General features: G+C 42.7%; 1 protein-coding gene across 3 annotated transcripts in view; it reads right to left on the bottom strand.

Moving 5' to 3' along the window:
* Positions 1-26,522, bottom strand: part of MAPK8IP1 (mitogen-activated protein kinase 8 interacting protein 1) — a 113,332-nt gene that overhangs the window by 9,484 nt on the left and 77,326 nt on the right. For 2 of the 3 annotated variants that reach the window (XM_073658844.1, XM_073658846.1), the window contains exons 3-11: positions 24,550-24,774; positions 21,589-21,670; positions 12,367-13,194; positions 11,209-11,278; positions 10,654-10,826; positions 6,939-7,045; positions 6,314-6,433; positions 5,132-5,202; positions 4,928-5,026 (exon numbers count right to left, since the gene is read on the bottom strand). In XM_073658844.1, the coding sequence (XP_073514945.1) occupies positions 4,928-5,026; positions 5,132-5,202; positions 6,314-6,433; positions 6,939-7,045; positions 10,654-10,826; positions 11,209-11,278; positions 12,367-13,194; positions 21,589-21,670; positions 24,550-24,774 (1,775 nt within the window). The remainder of the gene's footprint in view (positions 1-4,927; positions 5,027-5,131; positions 5,203-6,313; positions 6,434-6,938; positions 7,046-10,653; positions 10,827-11,208; positions 11,279-12,366; positions 13,195-21,588; positions 21,671-24,549; positions 24,775-26,522) is intronic. The other variant, XM_073658845.1, reaches the window with a different exon arrangement.

The raw sequence follows: 26,522 nt of genomic DNA, 5'->3' as shown, positions 1-26,522 counted from the left end.
CACTGACACTATATACAGATCTCCTGTGTATAATGTCACTGGTGATCACTGTATTACCTGTACACTGACACTATATACAGAGCTCCTGTGTATAATGTCACTGTTTTACCTGTACACTATATACAGAACTCCTGTGTATGTCGTCACTGGTTATCTCTGTATTACCTATACACTATATACAGAGCTGTGTATAATGTCACTGGTGATCACTGTATTACCTGTACACTATACACTATATACAGAGCTCTTGTGTATAATGTCACTGGTGATCACTGTATTACCTGTACACTGACACTATATACAGAGCTCCTGTGTATAATGTCACTGGTGATCACTGTATTACCTGTACACTGACACTATATACAGAGCTCCTGTGTATAATGTCACTGGTGATCACTGTATTACCTGTACACTGACACTATATACAGAGCTCCTGTGTAAAATATCACTGGTGATCACTGTATTACCTGTACACTATACACTATATACAGAGCTCCTGTGTATAATGTCACTGGTGATCCCTGTATTACCTGTACACTAACACTACATATAGAGCTCCTGTGTATGTAGGCACTTGTGATCACTGTATTACCGGTACACTATATACAGAGCTCCTGTGAATAATATCACTGGTGATCACTGTATTACCTGTACACTATATACAGAGCTCCTGTGTATAATGTCACTGGTGATCACTGTATTACCTGTACATTGACACTTTATACAGAGCTCCTGTGTATAATGTCACTGGTTATCACTGTATTACCTGTACACTATATACAGAGCTCCTGTGTATAATATCACTGGTGATCACTGTATTACCTGCACACTATACACTATATAGAGCTCCTGTGTATAATGTCACTGGTGATCACTGTATTACCCGTACACTATACACTATATACAGAGCTCCTGTGTAAAATATCACTGGTGATCACTGTATTACGTGTACACTATATACAAAGCTCCTGTGTATAATGTCACTGGTGATCGCTGTATTACCTGTACACTATATACAGAGCTCCTGTGTATATTGTCACTGGTGATCACTGTATTACCTGTACACTGACACTATATACAGAGCTCCTGTGTAAAATATCACTGGTGATCACTGTATTACGTGTACACTGACACTATATACAGAGCTCCTGTGTATAATGTCACTGGTTATCACTGTATTACCTGTACACTATATACAGAGCTCTTGTGTATAATGTCACTGGTGATCACTGTATTACCTGTACACTGACATTATATACAGAGCTCCTGTGTAAAATATCATTGGTGATCACTGTATTACCTTTACACTATATACAGAGCTCTTGTGTATAATGTCACTGGTGATCACTGTATTACCTGTACACTGACACTATATACATAGCTGTATATATGGTGATCACTGTATTACTTGTACACTATATACAGAGCTCCTGTGTATAATGTTATTGGTGATCACTGTATTACCTGTACACTGACACTATACACTGTATACTAAGTACAGAACTTCTGTGTATAATGGCACTTATGGTAATATTAGTATTGTGTTTTTTTATTAATGATCAATACTGTAGTATTCAGTCACTATGTGGTGGCAATATGTGGTCTGGTCACGGTGGGGAGGTATCTGTTCCTTGTATGTGGTATTATTCAGTCACTGTGGTTGTAATATGTAGTCTAGTCATTATTCCTTGTATGTGGTATTATTCGGTCACTATGTGGTGGTAATATGTGGTCTGGTCATGATGTGGCAGTATGTGTTCCTTGTATGTGGTATTATGCGGTCACTATGTGGTGGTAATATTTCGCCTGTCCATGGTGTGACAGTATTTTTCCCTTTCCCTTTAAATTGGTCATTTAAAAAAATGTATGTGACACATTCCCTTAAACAAAAATAATTAAAATATAACTAAAAAGATTATTAGGCATTATAAGAAATGTTTATTAGGTTAGAGTAGAGTAGGGCCCGGACAGAAGGGTCTCCTTGTCGTGGAGGCGGCTTAAAAAATCATTGGCGAAAAAAAAAAGCTGCTGGCTCCGTATGTGATCTGGTGTTCGATGGGAACTGTTATTGTGTGATTGGTGAGGACGTGGTGCAGAAGTGGAGTTTTCCAAGAGTGGGCGGTGGGACTGTGGAAAGTTAGAGGGGTGAGACTAATTACACCCTACCATACGCATTGGAGGGAAATGTCGGCAATCTTTACAAGATACTGGCCTGTCCTCTTATCTGACCCCATCCTAAAAAACATAATCTCCTCAAGACCCCTAGTGACCCCTAAAAGATCAAAAAATCTAAATGATATATTAGTGAGAAGTCACTATATACCACCTGCATCTGGGGGCCTCAATTTTGGTCATGTAAAACCTAAATGGGGTTGTTTCCCATGTGGCGCATGCAGTGCTTGCTCCCAGGTAGATAGAGCATTCTCCTTCCACGACTCCCAAAATACTCGTAACTTTAAAATCTTCAAGTGGCTAACTTGCCGCTCTACTGACGTTATCTACTGGGCGATCTGCCCATGTAAGTTAATCTACGTTGGGTTAACATCAAGAGAGCTCCGTGTGAGAGTCTTGGAACATTTGAGAGACATAAAAAATGCGGCGAAAATTATAGACCCGGAGCAAATAGCCAAACTCAAAAACATCCCTAAGCACTTTCGCGAACTGCATAATTGCAACTGGCGCCTTTTACGTTTTCGAGCAATTGACCAGATCCGATTGGGAGCAAGGGGCGGAGATGCTAAAAATCTGTTACATAAAACTGAAGCAAAATGGATCACTATCCTTGATACAATTAAACCGAAGGGCCTAAATGATTCAGTGAGCTTTGCGCCATTTCTGGTGTGATCCTTTTTAATGGGATGGAATATGATGGCACTGTTACGGTCATGCCTTGTCCCACTACACTGTACCTTCTATGCTGCTACTCCTGGTTATCTATATTCCCTATCTCGATATGTCACCTAGATCATTGTGATCTTTTATCTTTATACATACAATATGGTTATTATAGGGATGTCGACCATTTATGAAATACAATTATTTATCTACTTAGATATGTATATTGATACTTTATACTTCATCAAGATGACTTTTTACTTTAATATAATTTTACAACAATATTTTTATATTTATTTGTGATGATATGTACATTCTATATAATAATATCAGGAGAATTCTATAATTATTTCAATGTAGATACCATTCTGATGTAGAACTCTGCATTTATTATTCTCTTTCTGCTCGTTTGGAATGTATATTATTACTTTTCTATTTTCTTTAATAATGCAGGATGGGTTAAAATGTGAATCATCAAATGGAAAGATAACGTCATCGTGATGGACTTAAAGATGCATCTACTATGTATTACCAAATTGTGTTGTTAATGTATGGATAGGGTTTGAGGGCAACTTTGCCCAGACTTAATATGGTGTGTGCACGGACCCGGTGTGGTGCGCGCGCGTGACGTGTCATGGCGGCCTCGCCTCCCTCGACTGGCGTCCTATCAGGAACCGATATGCGCGCATGCGCGTGTCGACTTCCTGGACGCCGGCCGAGTGATGGCGACGCGCCCTGGACGGCATGCGTGCGCCCTAATACACAGAGGGAATAACAGGTGTGCTTCACTCCTCTATTTATATAAATATATCAGGTGTGGCACTGCCTCTGTACCCCCCGACGAAGCAGCACGCGAAACGCGCGTTGGGGTACGAGGCAGTGTGGTCTTATAACACTCTGGCATTGGTTTGTATTATGCCTGCCTTGGGGGTACTATAATGCTGATATCAATTGAGTGCTGATAAGGATTCTGATATGATCCTTATGACTGGTGATATGCACCCGGGTTTATGTACTAGCTTATGTGTTCCATATGTAAGCTGTAATTGATGTAACCACCGTGATTATTCTACTGGCTTGTATAAGGGAGATATCCCTCAAACCATGAGGATTTATATTTTACTGACATGTGTTACACGATAATCTTATGACTTGTGCAGGAGGATATTTTCCTCAAATTGTGAGGACCTGTACCTTGTCTATAATTGTTATATGATAATCCCATATGAGAATATATCCTTCAGAATGTGAGAATTTGTATTTTTCTGTACATGTCATGTGATACTTTTATGGCTTATATATACGGGTATGTATTCTATTTACACATGTTTTGTGATAATCTAATGGCAGGGACATGGGGCATATCCCACGAAACTAAGAGGTTTGGAACTTTACTGATAGAGTTTTACATCCCTACTTTCTGAACTGTATTAACTTTTGTGCTTACAGTGATATCTTCTGACCACACTGCCTCAATTTTATTGGGGCTTCCTATGTCTAAGGGGTTTTTGACATGATTTTATGGGGTGTTTGTATGTCTTGTGATAACATAAATAAAAATTTGAAATAGCAGATTTACTGAGTACTTTGATCTCCTTATTTAAATTATTAATGTAGAATGAGGAATGAGAAATAGTAGGAGGTGGGGTGGAGCCTGGGTGGAGTCTCAAGACATACAGTATATAAAACAATACTTGTACAGTCACTAGATCAGGACCTGTCACTCTCCTGACATCTTTGTTTTAGTAAATACATGTATTTTTTGTAAAATAACAATTCTGGAACGTCCGCATTGTGCGGTTCCTCTGTTATTCCTCCTGGAAATGTGTCAATAAATTGACTATGACTAGTTGGGGGGGGGGCGTCGAGTGGTCCTGCACACTCTGACACTGTCCAATCAGGGCTGCAAGTGCCAGACTATGAGGAGCCACATACTATAAGGGGAAAGGTAACGACCCAATCGTCAATTCATTCACAACATTTCTAGGAGGAATAACAGAGGAAAGGCACCTGAACGGTAAAAAAAGAAAAGTTCTAAGTGGACTAAAATCTTACATGTTAATTAAGTGACTGGAGGGGGGCAGACACTTACCCGACAGACTCTGCCAGGGGTTTGGTAGATTCCTCCGAAACAAACACGTGACATGCAAACCGATGATCTGTAGGATGTTTGGTGATGAAACCGAAATATCTGCAAAAAACGGAGATAAGACACGTGAGACAGAAGATGGATGAGAAAGAATGGAAAAGCACAAGTGTCTGCACCCTGAACCCCGCGGGGACTGCTGTCACTTACTTGCTGTTCTTGGGGTGGTATCCACAGAATGAGATATTCTTTAACTGGAAGAAATGGCTGCACGTGTTCACCTGTCGGCAAAGAGACATCTGAAAAACCTTTTCAGAAGCGAAACGTACAATTTATGGTGGATTCACGGGAATAGCTGCAAAAAAAAAAATTTCTGCAGCAACTGCAAAAAGAATCTGCAGGTAAATCCATCCACAAATTGTGTAGATTTTTCGTTGCTGATTTCTTTGCAAAAACAAACAAACAGTTGATTTGTGTCCCATGGCCTCAATAGACAGCAGGTCATGGTGTACAGAGAGCAGGGGTGACATTTCTGCGCCACAGGAAGCGTTTTTGTTTGTTTTTTTTATTTTACACTTTGAGAATTTTCTTTTATATAAAGGCTACAAATTCCGAAATGCAAAATTCACATATTACTGCTGATTTTCAGAATTGACATGCTGTGGATTTCATCATTTGCACTGCAGGTCAATTTCCGCAACGAATAGAAAAGATATGTAAAGTCTCATCTACTTAGCTGATAATGGACTACAAAAAAAACGGATTTCCAGCACACAAATCCATACGTAGGATCTGCAGCATGAATAGCCGATCTGCTCTGGACGTTATCCTTAGGGAAAAAAAACATGGCATGGATTTGCTGCAGATTTTACAACCGTATTTGAATGAGGATAATCCACAGCATCAGATTCGTAGACGACATTTTAATTATCTCATCTGCAGATATTTTCCACGGTGTAAAGTCACCTCGTTTTTCAAGATTTGCAGAATAGCAATTATTTCTTATGAATTTTAACCCACTTTAATACAGAAAGGTCAAATCTGCAGCGAAATCTGCAACAATTCGATTTTGATTCCTCCATTGAATTTAACAGGAAAAAAAATCCACAGTAGGAATTCTGAATTTTACAAATCCAGAATATAGGGCAATTTTTTTTGCATTGTGTGATTATTACTGTGAATGATAAAAAAAAATCTCAGCTACTGTAATAAAACTGCGAATTTTCCATATTTGGTATTTCTGCTCCTGAAATCTAAAATGGAACTTCCGGCCTCCAACATGAAATATGTAACAGGGGTCCCGCATCATTTATAAGGCCCCTCCGTGGGTCCCGGTGCAAATTCTGCACCCTTAAAGATGCTAAAAACGATGCACAGTTATTGTCTTCATACCTGGCTGTGATCGTGAGGGTCTTCCCCATGTACTGCGATCTTCAACCCTCTGAGGCTAATCTCCAATACACAGCTAGAAGGAGGGTTTGACAGCACTGTAAGGCGACGAGACATAGCAATCTGCAATAACACAAGTCACGAAAGTATCAAAGCCGTATTATAAAGGGAATTGCAGGTGTAAAAAATATGTCAAAATGTGCAAAACCACGTGGTGTGTGGACTACATGCCTAAGACCTTCTGGTCCTTGCTTATAATTCTGCTCATGATAGAAACTGTACTTGTTTTCCTCTTTGGTGCCAGTAGGTGTCAGTGTTGCACACGCTGTGCACAAGAAAAGACCCTCCCAACTTTACAACGTGCTGGAAAGCAGACGCCATGCACCCTACAGTGCTAAGGACATTATCCCGGGATGTGTATAGGGTCTACAAATCTTTCTTAATTTATGTTTTTTTTTTTTCGCCAGGAATTAACAGGCAAGTTAAAATACACATAAAGATTGCAGACCGCTTCCTTTCAACTCTACCTGTTTTGTGGCCAGAAAAAAAACTGAAAAACACAAGTCCACCACTTGTGGTCATTAGTGGGGGTCCTTAACTGCCCTTTAAGACGAGCGGACGTTCTCACCTTTTGCATGGCAGTGCAGAGGACATCAGTCCCTTTGTGATATGGAACCTGCACCGACCCAAGAAACTTCACCCAAAACTGATCCAACCAATCGGAGGCCCGGGTTTCTGTGAGAAGATACAAACCACAGCAGACCCATCACATGCACGGATCACACCTCATAAACAGGATCGGGGCTTCCATGGATAAAACTGCTGGATGTAACTAAAAATCCAAGTCCAAAATAGAAAATGAAGCAACTTTGCAACCAGGCAATAATTCAATAAATAAAAATTTCCTACGTCTCTATGGTGACAGAAAACCAACCAGCTGCCTAATCTGATCCTTTTATTATACTTTCGTCTGTTCATAAAGTTACTGCATGCTGTTTCGCTGCACAATCCGTAGGTTACCAAGCACAAGCAGTAAAGGGCTGAGGGAACAGCTGCAGGATCTGACTACACAGAGTTTGTTTGTAGTCTGTCACCTTGGAGACGCACGGCAGCTGCATAATCAGAACAATGGGACATTTTTAACGAAACACTTGTTGCAAAGTTACTTAATTTTTCAGAATAGTTGCACAAAAAAAAAAAAAAGAAACGGCTGCAAAGGTGAAAAAGGCTTCTGACTCTAATAGCTCAGTAAAGGTATGGTCACCCAAAAAAATATATATAATTAGAGGGAAACGTGCGAGTCCTCATAACTCCCACATGCACAATGATTGACAGCTCTCCCTGATTGCAAGACGAGCTGTCTGTCAATCACTCTGTGGGGGGGGGGGGGCGTTGGGAGGACTCACGGTCTTTCTTCATGAGTCCTAGCAGCACAAACAACTCTTTCCACAAAAGTACTGATTTAAAACATAAAAAAACAATATAAACAGCGACTCTTCCTCTAGTCTTTGATGTTCTTAAAGAGGGGTCCGATGACCGTACCAGCCAGGACTTTCAGAGCCGCTAGTCTTGGATGGAAGAGGCTTGTGGTGGCTCCAGAAATGTTGACCCCTTCGCTTTTTAATCCACTTTAGAGACGTCCGATCTCATCAGTGCAACACCCCAATACACCCCATTCTCCACCCCAAATTGTCCAATCAGAGGCCAAATTATAGGGCATCCGGGTGATATGCTGGAGACAACTTTTGGGGTATGTGAGGTTTTAGGACGCTGTGGTAAAGCTCGGAGGTCTGACAACTCTTCCAGGAGGCTGGAAATCTTTCCTTTTTTTCTCGGATATCACAGGGGGCCCAAGGATACAAATTTCCGGCATCAATTCATCTTAATATACCAGAAGTTTTTTACTCCACTGCAAAAGTTAGAAATTGAGAAATGTCCAAATCTAGACGTGCCTTCATGTCGGGTCACGAGGACTCTAATAAATAAGGGGCAGGAAGGGGCCATAATTTCCTAATCCCTTCATCATTCTACTAATATGGTAGAAAATCATCCATGGAGAAAGGCTAAGGGACCAACCTGGAATGGGGCTGCCCTCTCCGTGGACCTCATAGCACCAATTGGGGATGACTTTTGTGGTCCACATAACTTTACATACAGTTGTGCTCAAAAGTTTACATACCCCTGCAGAATTTTTGCTTTCTTTGCCTTGTTTCAAAGAATATGAATGTTACCAATAAACTTTTTCTCCACTCATGGTTATTGGTTGGGTGAAGCCATTTATTGTCAGACTACTGTGTTTTCTCTTTTTAAATCTTAATGACAACCAAAAACATCAAAATAACCCTGATCAAAAGTTCACATACCCCAGTTCTTAATACCGTGTATTGCCCCCTCTAACATCAATGACAGCTTGAAGTCTTTTGTGGTAGTTGTGGATGAGGTTCTTTATTTTCTCAGATGGTAAAGCTGCCCATTCTTCTTGGCAAAAAGCCTCCAGTTCCTGTAAATTCCTGGGCTGTCTAGCATGAACTGCGCGCTTGAGATCTCCCCAGAGTGGCTCAATGATATTGAGGTCAGGAGACGGAGATGGCCACTCCAGAACCTTCACTTTGTTCTGCTGTAGCCAATGACAGGTCGACTTGGCCTTGTGTTTTGGATCGTTGTCATGTTGGAGCGTCCAAGTACGTCCCATGCGCAGCTTCCGGGCTGATGAGTGCAAATTTGCCTCCAGTATTAGCTGATAACGTGCTGCATTCATCTTTCCTTCAACTTTTACCAAGTTTCCTGTGCCTTTGTAGCTCACACATCCCCAAAACATCAGCGATCCACCTCCGTGCTTTACTGTAGGAATGGTGTTCCTTTCATTATAGGCCTTGTTGACCTCTCTCCAAATGTAACGTTTATGGTTGTGGCCAAAAAGTTCAGTTTTGGTCTCATCACTCCAAATTACCTTGTACCAGAAGTTTTGAGGCTTGTCTCTGTGCTGTTTGGCGTATTGTAGGCGAGATACTTTGTGGCATTTGCGCAGTTATGGCTTTCTTCTGGCGACTCGACCATGCAGCCCATTTTTCTTCAAGTGCCTCCTTATTGTACATCTTGAAACAGCCACACCGCTAGTTTTCAGAGAGTCCTGAATTTCAGCTGATGTTATTTGTGGGTTTTTCTTTGCATCCCGAACAATTTTCCTGGCAGTTGTGGTCGAAATTTTCGTTGGTCTACCTGACCGTGGTTTGGTTTTTAAGAAGACCCTGATTTTCCATTTGTTAATCACAGTTTGAACGCTGCTGACTGGCATTATCAATTCCTTGGATATCTTTTTGGATCCCTTTCCTGTGTTATACAGTTCGTAGATCCACTGACAATTCTTTTGCTTTCCCCATGACTCACAATCCAGAAACGTCAGTGGCTGGATGAAAGATGCAAGAATCAATCTGGATCCCAGAAACTCACTCAGCTTTTATGCACACACACTGATTACAAGCAAACAGGTCACAGGTGAGGATGTGACCTTTAGTAGCCATTCAAACCCATTTGTGTCAAATTCTGTGCATGCTATCAGGCCAAAATCACCAGGGTATGTGAACTTTTGATCAGGGTCATTTGGATGTTTTTGGTTGTCATTAAGATATAAAAAGAGAAAACACAGTAGTTTGACAATAAATGGCTTCACCCAACCGATAACCGTGAGTGGAGAAAAAGTTTTTTCGTTATCATTCCTATTCTCTGAAACAAGGGCAAAAAAGGAAAAATCCTGCCGGGGTATGTAAACTTTGGAGCACAACTATACATGACACAATAGGAATGAGTTCATATGTCAGCTTCTGGAAACTCTGGAAGGAGTAAACATCCGCACCAAATAATTAACATTGTTGTGGAAAAATGCAAGAGCGCAATAAGGTCTTATCCAATTAATAAATGTTACATAAGTATTAAAAACTGCTCACCTAGTAGGGTTGTGTGGGACACAACACCTATAAAGCATGGACTCCAAATGCTGCAGCTTCCTATGGATATGTCAGAGATAGATGCTGGGACCCCCATCGGTCACAAGAAAGGGGGACTCAAAGTTCCCTGTGTGAACGGATTGGTAGTGCTCACACAGGCGACGTTGGAGACCCCATTCTCAGAATCAGTGGGATTTCATTAGCCGGACCCATACAATCATACATTTCTCATTTATCCTGTGGACAGTGGATACACTTAGTCTATGGGACAATAGGTGGCCATACAAAATACGGACTGTACAGGTGAGGTGAAAACTGCATTGCAAAACTTCATGCGCAGCCGCATCCATACGGGCACCTTAAAGCCAGCACCTGCGGGGTGGGGACGGCAGCTCTTACCTGACAGCAGGTCCGGATCCTTTGTCACCTGAACGGCATAGTAGGCAGGGAAGATCCCGCGCTCCCCGGTTCTCATGTTATAACCCTCGTACCAGAAATCTTCAGCCTTAACCTCCACCAGCAGCGGGTCCTCCGCCTCCAGCTCCAGTTCACCGGGGTGACGAGGCATGAATCTGCCATTGAAGGTACAATTAATGGCATAACGGGATGGAATTAAACACCGAGCTACTAACATTTAATTAGTAAAAGAGTTGTTCAGGGCAACTCAGTATCGCAAACCTGTCCAAAGATATATGAAGGAATTACTGATCTAGCAATTCCTGATACGGAGCAATTAAGCTGGGTCTAGACGGTGACTAGATGTGCCACCGCTATACTGCAGCATAATGAAGGTGATTGGGATCGTGTGGTGATCTCTGGGGTACCGAGACCACGAAAAACAAGTTGCAAAACATCTAAGTGTGTCTGACTTTTTGCAACTTGTTTGCTGCAGTTGCATACCCTGAATGACCTCGCCTAATATTTTCAGCTAGAGTAATGCATTAGCGCAGTCACCTGAACACGGCTCGATGCGTCTGTTCTCGCTCCTCCCCATTTATCAGGCACGAAAACAACCCGAAGGAATCTGCAAACAAAAAGATGACTTACTGAGCGACCCTAGAAAACATTGCACCCTTTACCCCACTCCCTAAATCCTTGAGGTCCAAGCATGAACATCCCCATACAGTGAAACATAAAGACCCCGATTCATCAACTTTTACACCTTTTTTTTTTTAAGCCCAAATTCATTATGGCTTTTGCGTCATTTTTCCAAAAGTTTTTTCATTCCTCGTCCTTTTATAAGGTTTCTTCCACAACAAAGGGCGTGCTGTTCATTATCCAGATGTTTTTAGTTTAATTCACTATTTGAAACTTTGCAAAATGTTGCACAATTGCACTTCGGTGATTTTTCTTTACGCAGTTGAAGAGACGAACATGCGACATTTGAAGGCTTTTGGAAAGTGTCGTGTGACATTTTACTAAAAAAATGTGCAAATCAAGGAAAAAAAAAGTTTTTAAAATAATTACTAAAGGATGAATTAGCTAAAAATATCCGGAAAATACAATCTTATAGTTTGCAAGCATGCGAGCAGGGTCTTCACTCCTCGTGTAACTGTTGAAATGTGTTACGTTGTATTGTTTTTATTGTCTGGACCTGTCCCTGCTTAATTGTAAAGTGCTGCGGAATATGTTGGCGCTATATAAATAAAAAATTATTATTATTATTATTATTATTATAAAATGACTCCCACATTGTTCAGAAAACCCCCAAAAATTACAAGGACTGAAATTAAAAAAACTTGCGTAAAAATGGTGCAAAAGCCTTAACGGCATGAAAAATTGCGGCACTTGCCGCCAAATAAAATCTTCTTTATTGATCGATTTCAAGAAAAATAAACTTAGGTAGGGACAGAATGAGTGAATAGCAGGCGAGTTTGCGGACACTTCTATGGTCCATAATATTAGAGCACATATAAAATTATCTAAAAAACAAAGTTTTTCTTAAAAAAAAAAAAAAAGGCCCAAAAATAATGATGAATCAGGGCCATCAAACCGGCACATTGAATGAGAAAAATTTATAGTAATTAAATTTGCACTTAACACGTATGTAGTTGACATGACAGGACGACACACACGTGACATATATTAGTAGATTAGAACGAATTTTCTCACTCGTAAACTCACTCGTACAGCGCGACCGTCCGTTCATGAAGACGTTGAGGAACTTTTTGGAGTAAGAGACATCGCCGTCTGGAGAAGAGGTGTCCGATAAGCACACGGACCTACGGACTCTGCTTTCCTCCCTCCCGGATGCCCCAACCTGTTCCTCTTCTTCCTCTTCGTATTCCTCACCAATGGCCGACTCGTATGGTGAGGACACGCAGTTGTCGTACACGGTGCCGCTATCGCTGTCATCGCTGTACCCGGCGTAACACTGCCGCAGACTGACCAACTGCAGCTGCACGTTATCGTCCACTACTAAGGTGTACTTGACGGAGTCATAAGATAAGCCGCTGGTGTCCGAGCTGACCGATGACCTCTGAAGTCCACGAGGACCACCAACCCTTCCAGGACACCCGAGATACCCCACCCCATCTTCCCCTTCCTCCTCCTCCTCCTCTTCGCTGATGGACAACTGCTGTCTGCTCCCGTTGTTAGGACGGACATTAATGTCTGCGTCTGAGCTGACTGACATGCGGCAGGGTCCGGCCTGGGATACAAATGGTCTCTCGGATTCCGGGGGGTCAGACGACCTCTGCACGGGCGTCAGGAATATCTCTTCTGTAGGCTCCAGTCTTACATCAGTTTGGTAACGGATGCGGTCTCTGTGAAGGTCCAAGCGTGACCGATTAGAGGAACGTCCAGAGGGATCGTTGGCACTCTGGGTGGTATTGTGACGTCTGCAGGGCGTATCGGTGGAGGTCCCACGGTCCTGCGTCACGGCTGGTGGGTTCCCTTCATCGCTCAGACATACGTGTTCGTTGGATGGGGTTGTCTCTCCTGTATGACCAGATAAAACATATGCAAAAATTACAAGGGTGCTGTATGAATTCATATGGTACTGTCAAGATAGAACAGTGGTAGACCTCCAGGACCCCTTAACGAGGCGCTAGGAGGCCTCCAGCCTGGATCATTCACCATAATCCTGAATATGTTCTGTCTTAGATTGACTCTAGTTGTTCCCGAGGCACTGACTGAGGTTGATACATTGGGGCACACTTCATTATGGGGCAGGGACAGTGTTATGAGGGGACTGACTGATGACATTGTGAGGTTGGAGGGCAGTGATTGTGGATGACATTGGGGCACCCTGGATGGCTGGATTATGGGGGTGCAGACAGCGGCTGAGACTGGTACTTGCTATGGAGACCCTGGCAGTCCTTGATATTGGGGCACTCTGAATAGCCGTATCATGGAGGCGCCGATTACTGTGACTCATGTTATGCTACTGCGGCACTAACTGTTTCACAATCTCATGGGGGTGCTGACTGTGGCTGACACTGTTATTGGGGCACTGACTATGGCTGCTTATGGGGTACATTGGCGGGCTGTATTACAGGACGGCTGACTGTGACTGATACTGTTATTGCGGCACTTACTGTGGTCGATACTGTTATTGCAGCACTTACTGTGGTCGATACTGTTATTGCAGCACTTACTGTGGTCGATACTGTTATTGCAGCACTTACTGTGGTCGATACTGTTATTGCGGCACTTACTGTGGCCGATACTGTTATTGCGGCACTTACTGTGGTCGATACTGTTATTGCAGCACTTACTGTGGTCGATACTGTTATTGCAGCACTTACTGTGGTCGATACTGTTATTGAGGCACTTACTGTAGCCGATACTGTTATTGCGGCACTTACTGTGGCCGATACTGTTATTGCGGCACTTACTGTGGCCGATACTGTTATAGCGGCACTTACTGTGGCCGATACTGTTATTGCGGCACTTACTGTGGCCGATACTGTTATTGCGGCACTTACTGTGGCCGATACTGTTATTGCGGCACTTACTGTGGTCGATACTGCTATTGCGGCACTTACTGTAGCCGATACAGCTATTGCGGCACTTACTGTAGCCGATACTGTTATTGCGGCACTTACTGTGGCCGATACTGTTATTGCGGCACTTACTGTGGCCGATACTGTTATTGCGGCACTTACTGTGGCCGATACTGTTATGGCGACACTTACTGTAGCCGATACTGTAATTGCAGCACTTACTGTAGCCGATACTGTTATTGCAGCACTTACTGTGGCCGATACTGTTATTGCAGCACTTACTGTGGCCGATACTGTTATTGCGGCACTTACTGTGGCCGATACTGTTATTGCGGCACTTACTGTGGTCGATACTGTTATTGCGGCACTTACTGTGGTGGATACTGTTATTGTGGCACTTACTGTGGCCGATACTGTTATTGCGGCACTTACTGTGGCCGATACTGTTATCGCGACACTTACTGTAGCCGATACTGTTATTGCAGCACTTACTGTGGCCGATACTGTTATTGCAGCACTTACTGTGGCCGATACTGTTATTGCGGCACTTACTGTGGCCGATACTGCTATTGCGGCACTTACTGTAGCCGATACTGTTATTGCGGCACTTACTGTGGTCGATACTGCTATTGCGGCACTTACTGTAGCCGATACTGCTATTGCGGCACTTACTGTAGCCGATACTGCTATTGCGGCACTTACTGTAGCCGATACTGTTATTGCAGCACTTACTGTGGCCGATACTGTTATTGCGGCACTTACTGTGGTCGATACTGTTATTGCGGCACTTACTGTGGCCGATACTGTTATTGCGGCACTTACTGTAGTCGATACTATTATTGCGGCACTTACTGTGGTGGATACTGTTATTGCGGCACTTACTGTGGCTGATACTGTTATTGCGGCACTTACTGTGGTCGATACTGTTATTGCGGCACTTACTGTGGTCGATACTGTTATTGCGGAACTTACTGTGGTGGATACTGTTATTGCGGCACTTACTGTGGCCGATACTGTTATTGCGGCACTTATTGTGGTCGATACTGCTATTGCGGCACTTACTGTAGCAGATACTGTTATTGCAGCACTTACTGTGGCCGATACAGCTATTGCGGCACTTACTGTAGCCGATACTGTTATTGCGGCACTTACTGTGGCCGATACTGTTATTGCGGCACTTACTGTGGTCGATACTGTTATTGCGGCACTTACTGTGGTCGATACTGTTATTGCGGCACTTACTGTGGTCGATACTGTTATTGCGGCACTTACTGTGGTCGATACTGTTATTGCGGCACTTACTGTGGCCGATACAGCTATTGCGGCACTTACTGTAGCCGATACTGTTATTGTGGCACTTACTGTGGCCGATACTGTTATTGTGGCACTTACTGTGGCCGATACTGTTATTGCGGCACTTACTGTGGCCGATACTGTTATAGCGGCACTTACTGTGGCCGATACTGTTATTGCGGCACTTACTGTGGCCGATACTGTTATTGCGGCACTTACTGTGGCCGATACTGTTATTGCGGCACTTACTGTGGTCGATACTGCTATTGCGGCACTTACTGTAGCCGATACAGCTATTGCGGCACTTACTGTAGCCGATACTGTTATTGTGGCACTTACTGTGGCCGATACTGTTATTGCGGCACTTACTGTGGCCGATACTGTTATGGCGACACTTACTGTAGCCGATACTGTTATTGCAGCACTTACTGTGGCCGATACTGTTATTGCAGCACTTACTGTGGTCGATACTGTTATTGCGGCACTTACTGTGGTGGATACTGTTATTGCGGCACTTACTGTGGCCGATACTGTTATTGCGGCACTTACTGTGGTCGATACTGCTATTGCGGCACTTACTGTAGCCGATACTGTTATTGCGGCACTTACTGTGGTCGATACTGTTATTGCGGCACTTACTGTGGCCGATACTGTTATTGCGGCACTTACTGTGGCCAATACAGCTATTGCGGCACTTACTGTAGCCGATACTGTTATTGTGGCACTTACTGTGGTCGATACTGTTATTGCGGCACTTACTGTGGCCGATACTGTTATGGCGACACTTACTATGGCCGATACTGTTATTGCGGCACTTACTGTGGCCGAAACTGTTATTAGGCCACTGACTGTAGCCGATACTGTTATTGCGGCACTTACTGTGGTCGATACTGTTATTGCGGCACTTACTGTGGTCGATACTGTTATTGCGGCACTTACTGTGGCCGATACTGTTATTGCGGCACTTACTGTAGCCGATACTGTTATTGCGGCACTTACTGTGGCTGATACTGTTATTGCGGCACTTACTGTGGCTGATACTGTTATTGCGGCACTTACTGTGGCTGATACTGTTATGGCGACACTTACTGTAGCCGATACTGTTATTGCGGCACTTACTGTGGCTGATACTGTTATGGCGACACTTACTGTGGCCGATACTGTTATTGCGGCACTTACTGTGGTCGATACTGTTATGGCGACACTTACTGTAGCCGATACTGTTATTGCAGCACTTACTGTGGCCGATACTGTTATTGCAGCACTTACTGTGGTCGATACTGTTATTGCGGCACTTACTGTGGTGGATACTGTTATTGCGGCACTTACTGTGGCCGATACTGTTATTGCGGCACTTACTGTGGTCGATACTGCTATTGCGGCACTTACTGTAGCCGATACTGTTATTGCAGCACTTACTGTGGTCGATACTGTTATTGCGGCACTTACTGTGGCTGATACTGTTATTGCGGCACTTACTGTGGCCAATACAGCTATTGCGGCACTTACTGTAGCCGATACTGTTATTGTGGCACTTACTGTGGTCGATACTGTTATTGCGGCACTTACTGTGGCCGATACTGTTATGGCGACACTTACTGTGGCCGATACTGTTATTGCGGCACTTACTGTGGCCGAAACTGTTATTAGGCCACTGACTGTAGCCGATACTGTTACTGCGGCACTTACTGTGGTCGATACTGTTATTGCGGCACTTACTGTGGCCGATACTGTTATTGCGGCACTTACTGTAGCCGATACTGTTATTGCGGCACTTACTGTGGCTGATACTGTTATTGCGGCACTTACTGTGGCTGATACTGTTATTGCGGCACTTACTGTGGCTGATACTGTTATGGCGACACTTACTGTAGCCGATACTGTTATTGCGGCACTTACTGTGGCTGATACTGTTATGGCGACACTTACTGTGGCCGATACTGTTATTGCGGCACTTACTGTAGCCGATACTGTTATTGCGGCACTTACTGTGGCTGATACTGTTATTGCGGCACTTACTGTGGCTGATACTGTTATTGCGGCACTTACTGTGGCTGATACTGTTATGGCGGCACTTACTGTGGCTGATACTGTTATTGCGGCACTTACTGTGGCTGATACTGTTATGGCGACACTTACTGTAGCCGATACTGTTATTGCGGCACTTACTGTGGCTGATACTGTTATGGCGACACTTACTGTGGCCGATACTGTTATTGCGGCACTTACTGTGGCCGAAACTGTTATTGGGCCACTGACTGTGGGTGACTTTGGGGCACATTTGCTGACTGAATTATGGGGCACTGTGGGTGTCTTTATTGCCATTATGGTGTTGAGTGTTCCCCCACGCCTCCATCTTTATTTCTGATACATGGCCTCCATAAATGGGTGAATGTATGGTATACAACACGCCAGCAGGCCTCCGATGACACCATGGATTAATAAAGCCATATTGCAAATCATCCTGAGCACAAAATGTAAGAACACAAAAAAATAATAGACAAATATTCACAAAACCGAACCGTCATATTAGAGAAAAGCCGCAGCCCGCAGAGCGAAAATATCCTGCGATTACAAAAAGGTCCGAATTCTAATATAAGTGAAATCATAAAAGATTCATCGTATTCATTCTTCTTCTTTTTTTCTCAGAATTCTGATTATTTTTCTTCAAAAAGTTGATCTTTTTCTCTTTGAATTCTGACCCTTTTCTCTCAGACGTCTGACTTTTTCTTACTATTATTAATTTGTACCTTTCCTCACCAAATTCTGATTTTTTTTTCTCTCGGAATTGCGACTTTTTACCTCCAAATTCTATCTAATCTCAGAAGTTTTGACTTGTCACTTCAGAATTTTCAATTTGTTACCTCAGAATTCTGCCTTTTTTTCTCCTAAAATGTTGAATTTATCTCAGCATTTTTACTTTTCACCTCAGAAAATTGTTGCTTTTTTTTTACCTCAGAATTTTCACTTTTCTACCAGAATTTCTGTTTTTTTTTTCCCGTCTCCCAATTCAGTTTTCTTTTACCTTTATAATTTCTGCGAGAAAAAAAAAAAGTATAATTCTGAGGTACAAATTCTAAATTCTAATCTTTTATTGAAATTCTGACTCTTTATACCAGAATTTTAACTTTTCACATCACATTTCTGATTTTTTTTCCTCTCAGAATTTCTACTTTTTACCTACAAACTCTATTTATTTCATAAGTTTTGGCTTTTTACCTCAGAATTCTCAACATTTTGGCATTTTATCTTAGAATTTTTACTTTTTACCTTAGAATTCTGATTATTTTTCACCTCAGAATTCTCATTTTTCACCCAGAACTATTATTTTATTTCCTCTCATAATTATGATTTTTTTTTTACCACAAAAGTTTATCTCAGAGTTTTTAATTTGTACCTCACAATTTTTTCATTCTTTTTACCTCAGAATTCTCCTGCTTTCCTTCTTTTTACCTCAGAATTCTCCTGCCTTCCTTCTTTATACCTCAGAATTCTCCTGCCTTCCTTCTTTTTTACCTCAGAATTCTCCTGCTTCCTTCTTTTTTACCTCAGAATTCTCCTGCCTTCCTTCTTTTTTACCTCAGAATTCTCCTGCTTCCTTCTTTTTTACCTCAGAATTCTCCTGCCTTCCTTCTTTTTTACCTCAGAATTCTCCTGCTTCCTTCTTTATACCTCAGAATTCTCCTGCCTTCCTTCTTTATACCTCAAAATTCTCCTGCCTTCCTTCTTTATACCTCATAATTCTCCTGCCTTCCTTCTTTTTTTACCTCAGATTTCTCCTGCCTTTCTTCTTTTTACCTCAGAATTCTCCTGCTTTCCTTCTTTTTATGTCAAAATTCTCCTGCCTTCCTTCTTTTTACCTCAGAATTCTCCTGCTTTCCTTCTTTTTACCTCAGAATTCTCCTGCTTTCCTTCTTTTTACGTCAAAATTCTCCTGCCTTCCTTCTTTTTACCCCAGAATTCTCCTGCCTTCCTTCTTTTTACCTCAGAATTCTCCTGCCTTTCTTCTTTTTACCTCAGAATTCTCTTGCCTTCCTTCTTTTTACCTCAGAATTCTCCTGCCTTCCTTCTTTTTACCTCAGAATTCTCCTGCCTTCCTTCTTTTTACCTCAGAATTCTCCTGCTTTCCTTCTTTTTACCTCAGAATTCTCCTGCCTTCCTTCTTTTTACCTCAGAATTCTCCTGCCGTGCTTCTTTTTACCTCAGAATTCTCCTGCCTTCCTTCTTTTTACCTCAGAATTCTCCTGCATTCCTTCTTTTTTACCTCAGAATTCACCTGCTTTCCTTCTTTTTACCTCAGAATTCTCCTGCTTCCTTCTTTATACCTCAGAATTCTCCTGCCTTCCTTCTTTATACCTCAGAATTCTCCTGCATTCCTTCTTTATACCTCAGAATTCTCCTGCCTTCCTTCTTTATACCTCATAATTCTCCTGCCTTCCTTCTTTTTACCCCAGAATTCTCCTGCCTTCCTTCTTTTTACCTCAGAATTCTCCTGCCTTTCTTCTTTTTACCTCAGAATTCTCTTGCCTTCCTTCTTTTTACCTCAGAATTCTCCTGCCTTCCTTCTTTTTACCTCAGAATTCTCCTGCTTTTCTTCTTTTTACCTCAGAATTCTCTTGCCTTCCTTCTTTTTACCTCAGAATTCTCCTGCCTTCCTTCTTTTTACCTCAGAATTCTCCTGCCTTCCTTCTTTTTACCTCAGAATTCTCCTGCCTTCCTTCTTTTTACCTCAGAATTCTCCTGCCTTCCTTCTTTTTACCTCAGAATTCTCCTGCTTTTCTTCTTTTTACCTCAGAATTCTCTTGCCTTCCTTCTTTTTACCTCAGAATTCTCCTGCTTTTCTTCTTTTTACCTCAGAATTCTCCTGCCTTCCTTCTTTTTACCTCAGAATTCTCCTGCCTTCCTTCTTTTTACCTCAGAATTCTCCTGCTTTCCTTCTTTTTAGCTCATAATTCTCCGGCTTTCCTTCTTTTTACCTCAGAATTCTCCTGCTTTCCTTCTTTTTACCTCAGAATTCTCCTGCCTTCCTTCTTTTTACCTCAGAATTCTCCTGCCTTCCTTCTTTTTACCCCAGAATTCTCCTGCCTTTCTTCTTTTTACCTCAGAATTCTCATGCCTTCCTTCTTTTTACCTCAGAATTCTCCTGCCTCCTTTCTTTTTACCTCAGAATTCTCCTGCCTTCCTTCTTTATACCTCAGAATTCTCCTGCCTTCCTTCTTTATACCTCGGAATTCTCCTGCCTTCCTTCTTTTTACCTCGGAATTCTCCTGTCTTCCTTCTTTTTACCTCAGAATTCTCCTGCTTTCCTTCTTTTTACATCAGAATTCTCCTGCCTTCCTTCTTTTTACCTCAGAATTCTCCTGCTTTCCTTCTTTTTACGTCAAAATTCTCCTGCCTTCCTTCTTTTTACCCCAGAATTCTCCTGCCTTCCTTCTTTTTACCTCAGAATTCTCCTGCCTTTCATCTTTTTACCTCAGAATTCTCCCGCCTTCCTTCTTTTTACCTCAGAATTCTCCCGCCTTCCTTCTTTTTACCTCAGAATTCTCCCGCCTTTCTTCTTTTTACCTCAGAATTCTCCTGCCTTCCTTCTTTTTACCTCAGAATTCTCCTGCCTTCCTTCTTTTTACCTCAGAATTCTCCTGCTTTCCTTCTTTTTACCTCAGAATTCTCCTGCCGTGCTTCTTTTTACCTCAGAATTCTCCTGCTTTCCTTCTTTTTACCTCAGAATTCTCCTGCTTTCCTTCTTTTTACCTCAGAATTCTCCTGCCTTCTTTCTTTTTACCTCAGAATTTTCTTGCCTTCCTTCTTTTTACCTCGGAATTCTCCTGTCTTCCTTCTTTTTACATCAGAATTCTCCAGCCTTTCTTCTTTTTACCTCAGAATTCTCCTGCCTTCCTTCTTTTTTTACCTCAGAATTCTCCTGCCTTCCTTCTTCTTTTAGACACTTCATCTCACAATTTTTACTTTTTACCTCAGAATTATAATTATTTGAACCTTAGGATTTTCACTTTTCTTTCAAAATTCAAATCTTTTTTTTTTTTTCAGAATTCAGATTTTTTTTTTTACAACAGAATTTTGCCTGTATCCCACTTACCCGTCTTGAGTGGGGAGGATGAGCGGGACACTCTGTCTTGCCAGCTGTATTTTTTCGCCAGGGAGTTGTTATTTAAAGTGTCCTGTAAAAAATGTCAACATTTTATCACAAAAAAAATATTTTACAAGACCTTACAGACAAAAACAAGCATCGGTGCTCAACACCGGGCACGGGATGAGCGAATTGGAATTGTGCTTTACGAGAAGGGGTTAATGGATGGAGAATATGATATTTTTATTTAAATTGTAACTGCCATTCCAGTAGAACGTTCTGTATCTGCCTCGAGCTCCTCCCATTTAGCTCCTCCCTCTTTATAAGCACCAACAGTCATCTCCTATCTCAGTAATGGGAAAGTCTGTTTTAACTGAAGACACAATTTATCCGTGTACGGAAAGTGAAAGCTCAGTCCTGGAAGAGAACGAAGCAGATTTCTCTCATAAGACATATTACAAAGTTTCTTATTTTCAAGTGTTCTTTTCATTTATGAAATAAAAAGTAATTCGGTGGTTACTCTTTAAGTTCCAATACTCCAGAATCCATAGGATTTCCCGGACTATTTGACACTCTCATACACTGGTTTCTGTAATCCTATAGGAATCCTCTCTGAAATTCATCTTACGGTCCAGCCATGACGGACGATGGGCATTTAGGGGTGAATGAGCCCCTTCTACTCTCCGCGTGATGCAGCCCTCTTAAAGGGTCACAAGATTAAGCCTTTACTCTACCGTTTGTAAGCAATCTATTGCTCTTTGTTATCAGCCAGGCTAGGAAAGATATAAAGAGAGTGACCATACAATATTCACACACCTATATCTGATCGATTATAGGATCTGTGACCCGCTCTATAGACCTCAATCAGTACGTGGCAAATTATGAAGAAGGTGGGCATGGGTGACACGGGTCACCACTGCGGTGCTTTCTGGGCGATACGTCCGGTGACGTGACTGATGGGGGTGGGGGGGGACGGTGTCAGGCAGTGGGATCTCGAATGACTCAACACAGCCCTGAGCTGCTGTTTTCAAGTTACTGTAACTATGGCAACGAACGCTAATGGGGCAGAGCGAGAAAGCGGAGAATGACGGCGAGAAGAGGAATACAGACGAGGAAACTGAGTGACTGCAAGTCACAGGCCGGCAAGGATGGGGGCGGGGGGTAAGCCATTAGTCTATTCTCATCCCATTAGCCGCCTCTGAAAGGATTACACGTCTTCTATTAGCAGAGATTATTCAATGGCGCTGTCACGGGATATTCCGATATTTTGACGAGAGAGACGTCACCCTTCATCTCATCATAAATGTACAATACGACTAGCGCTGTCTACTAATGGACACTGACATGGCCGTCACTCAGCTTCAGGGCCAGGTGGGCCCTATAGACAAAGCCTATGTCATACCATATGGTGCCAGAACGATTCATTGATGCGCCAAACCTACAGTGTCCAAATAATACGGCCAAATAGTTGGCCGAATATCACTGCTAACTCCGTAATCTAGGAAACGTTACGGGATCCATTATACATCTATGGGCAGAAAGAGTGGGATCAGGGCCATCAGGACCAGTGTCACCATATTCAGTGGTGGCAAGTGCACACCCTAAAAGCCACTTGTGCCCATCTGTCCATATCGTCAGCATTGTAGCACAGAGGACCATCATACTTGCCCACATTTCAGCATCTTTCCGGATAGCCATGGCACGTTTTTCGGGCCACAACTTTTCAATGCATCTTTGAAGCCTCCTCCATGGAAAAAAACCTTCTAATCAAACTTATAATATTTGTTTTTTTTCTGGGAGGTTTCAGGAGCTTTGCCAATTGTTGTGTGGGGCCAGGTGGTCTCCCTTCTTTCTGTGAGCCCCTGGCTTTTCCATGAGTGTCGGCAAGTACCAGTTAGACGACTTGTCCTACACTCTTTTACTGCTCTCAGAGCAGGTTATAGGGGTGTACGACCCTTGTGGTGCTGAAGAGGGCAGCACCAATAAAGTAACAATATCACATGTTATATCGTATAGCGGTATTATTTGGACATTGTTATGCACCGCTATTCGTTACATTTGTGTACGTCCTATGCGCAGCTATTATTTGAGCACTATATGGGAGTATTATTTGGAACTGTATCAAATGTTTAATTTAATGGTCAATGTATGACCACCTAGGCCACCATCCAATATAAGAGTGTCCCTGAGTGTCACCAGGAGGATTAGGATGAGCAGCACTCTACTTTGCTAACATTGCTGCTGATCAGGGCCTTCATGAGGTTAAACATGATCATGAGCAGAAGTAGAGTACACAGAAGGCCCATTGTCCCATTAACAATGTCCACAGGATGGATGATAAAGTATGATCGTTGGAGGAAGGAGGGGGTCCGGCTACAGAGATCTTTAGAATGGGTGCACTTGAGTGATTAGATGGGAGCGGTAGTGAGCATGTGCGACCACCACTGCTATAGACAGTAAATGGAGCAGTAATGAGCATATGCGACCACCACTACTATAGATGGTGAATGGAGCAGTAATGAGCATGTGCGACCACCACTACTATGGACGTTGAATGGAGAAGTACTGAGCATGTGCGACCACCACTACTATAGACGGTGAATGGAGCACTAATGAGCATGTGCGACCACCAGTACTATAGATAGTGAATGGAGCAGTACTGAGCATGTGCGATCACCACTACTATAGATGGTGAATGGAGCAGTACTGAGCACGTGCGACCACCACTACTATAGACGGTGAATGGAGCAGTGGTCGCACATGCTCACTACCGCTGCATTCATACAGGAGACCCCCATTCTCGTAATCGGATCGTACATTTATAATTTCATCATCGATCCATTTATTGCAGTGGATGTGACATACCTTGGAGGAATTTGAACAATTATTCTATTATTTTCACAAATGTTTATAACGCACAACCCCGCGGACCCCAAAACGTCGGTGCATGTGCTGCGCCTTGTGCCGTACCTGTGTGCGTGGTGCCTGTGGAAACAGGTTGAGCGTTGTAGGCCTCTTCGGTCTGTAGGTGTCCATAGTTGCTTGAAGAATTGGCCTGGGGTCCACGGGAGGCAAGATCTCGTCTTCGGGGATTTGGCCAGCATCAATCAGGTCCAGCTGAAGCATCTCCGCCTGGATCCGACTGGCAGCTCCCCCCCCTCCTGGGGCAGGACCAGGCTCAGCACGCAGGCGGCTCTGGGGGATCAGGAGACAGAGTCATGGGACCAGGGGGAGGGAGAGGGACAGAGTGACATCATCTGCTGGGAGGGTGAGGGGTGAACAGAATGACTGCCTGGGGGGGGGACAGAGAGGGACAATATTAAAAAGCCCCCCACTTGTCACTGTAAGAAAAGCAAATCATGGAACAGAAAATCATGACGAAGACTGATAAGCAACCGGTGGAGGAATGTCACCGGTGGAGTGGCTGCGTCACTGAAGAGCCTGATGGGCAGAAGCGTCACAGGACGGCGGGCGCTCGGGGAGAATAGTAATTAGCAGACAACACAGAGAGAGGAGCAGATGGATGATGCAGGAGGGGGGTAAGGAGCTGACACACGGCACCATCCCGACAGGGACCAGCATCTAGAAACATGGACACCTGTCCAGACCTGCTACTATACCCAGACTTGTATCGTGCCCAGATACAAAGCAATAAACATAATGGGCCAAGTCTTACTAAATATAGTGATACAATGGTAACAAATAAACAAGTAATTATATTCAGATGTTTCTCACTTTCAGCAGCATCTGGAAAGTTAGGTGACAACTAATATTCCAATGATAGCTCTCAAAAAGTTCTTAACCAACTCTTCTAGACTCCTGGTGCCTAAAAACATAGTAGCAAAGCGTAGTCTGTATTAATATAAAACTATCTATCTATCTATCTATCTATCTATCTATCTATCTATCTATCTATCACTATATTAATACAGACCCTGCATTACTACTATCTCAGCTGAGAAATACATATATTTCCAGATTCCTAGTGCCTAAAAATATGGTAGGCACCAGGAGTATGGATATATATATATATATATATATATATATATATATATATATATATATATATATATATATATATATATATGTCTATATATATTTCTCGGCTGAGATCAAGACTTGATATATACAGAATTACTGCCTCTGAATGTAAGGCTTGAGCGTCTCATTCACTGACAGCAACAAACATGGAAATTGGTAAAAAAAGAACATCGTAACACAAAGTTGTCTAAAAGTTTTACAACTTTTCATTTCTATAGTTATTAAATAGATTGTCCATTTTTTAGAGAACCCTTTCTTAAATACAATAGGTTCCCGTAGAAAAATAATATTAAACTCACCTCTCGCACCTCGTCACTATTCCAGCGTTGTCGGCACCGGGTCTACCGGCATGCAGGTGACATTGTAATGCCACACGTGAGCACTGCTGGTTGCATCTGAGAGAAGTGTGATTGCTGCAGCCCATCAGCGAGAGGCGCTAGACACATTGCTGGAAAGGTGCCAGAGAGTGAGGTCAGTAAAATGTTTTTTTTTGTTTTTTTTCTATTGGTCTCTATTGCTTTTAAGAAGGGGTTAGCCAAATAGTAGACATCCCCTTTATCATGACAGATATATATAGCGGGTCGGGGTGTGTGAAACGGGCTGAGGAGCTGAGCTCTCTCCGCACACGGCAGATGCCGGCTAAATTAAATAAATTCCGCAGCCGGAACGGAGCTCAATGTCTGACAGCGGCATTTAAATGTAACACGCGCGGATGGTCACTAGCACCGGCTTCCATTGGCTCCCTGTGACGTGACCATTGTGTGCCGATGGGCTACCATTGCAGCCAGGGGTCTGCTGAAGGCATCACTGTGATCTTTGTACTCCTATAAACTTTGTGAAAAAAGTATACTTCGCATACTTCGGAAAAAAATTTGGAGATCAAGATAAAGTTTGGGCGCCTC

The sequence above is a fragment of the Phyllobates terribilis genome, unplaced genomic scaffold (genome assembly GCF_046119375.1).
Source record: "Phyllobates terribilis strain yellow unplaced genomic scaffold, ASM4611937v1 Scaffold_13__5_contigs__length_258822181, whole genome shotgun sequence".
Classification (NCBI taxonomy): domain Eukaryota; kingdom Metazoa; phylum Chordata; class Amphibia; order Anura; family Dendrobatidae; genus Phyllobates; species Phyllobates terribilis.
This window is presented reverse-complemented; position numbering and strand designations above follow the sequence as displayed.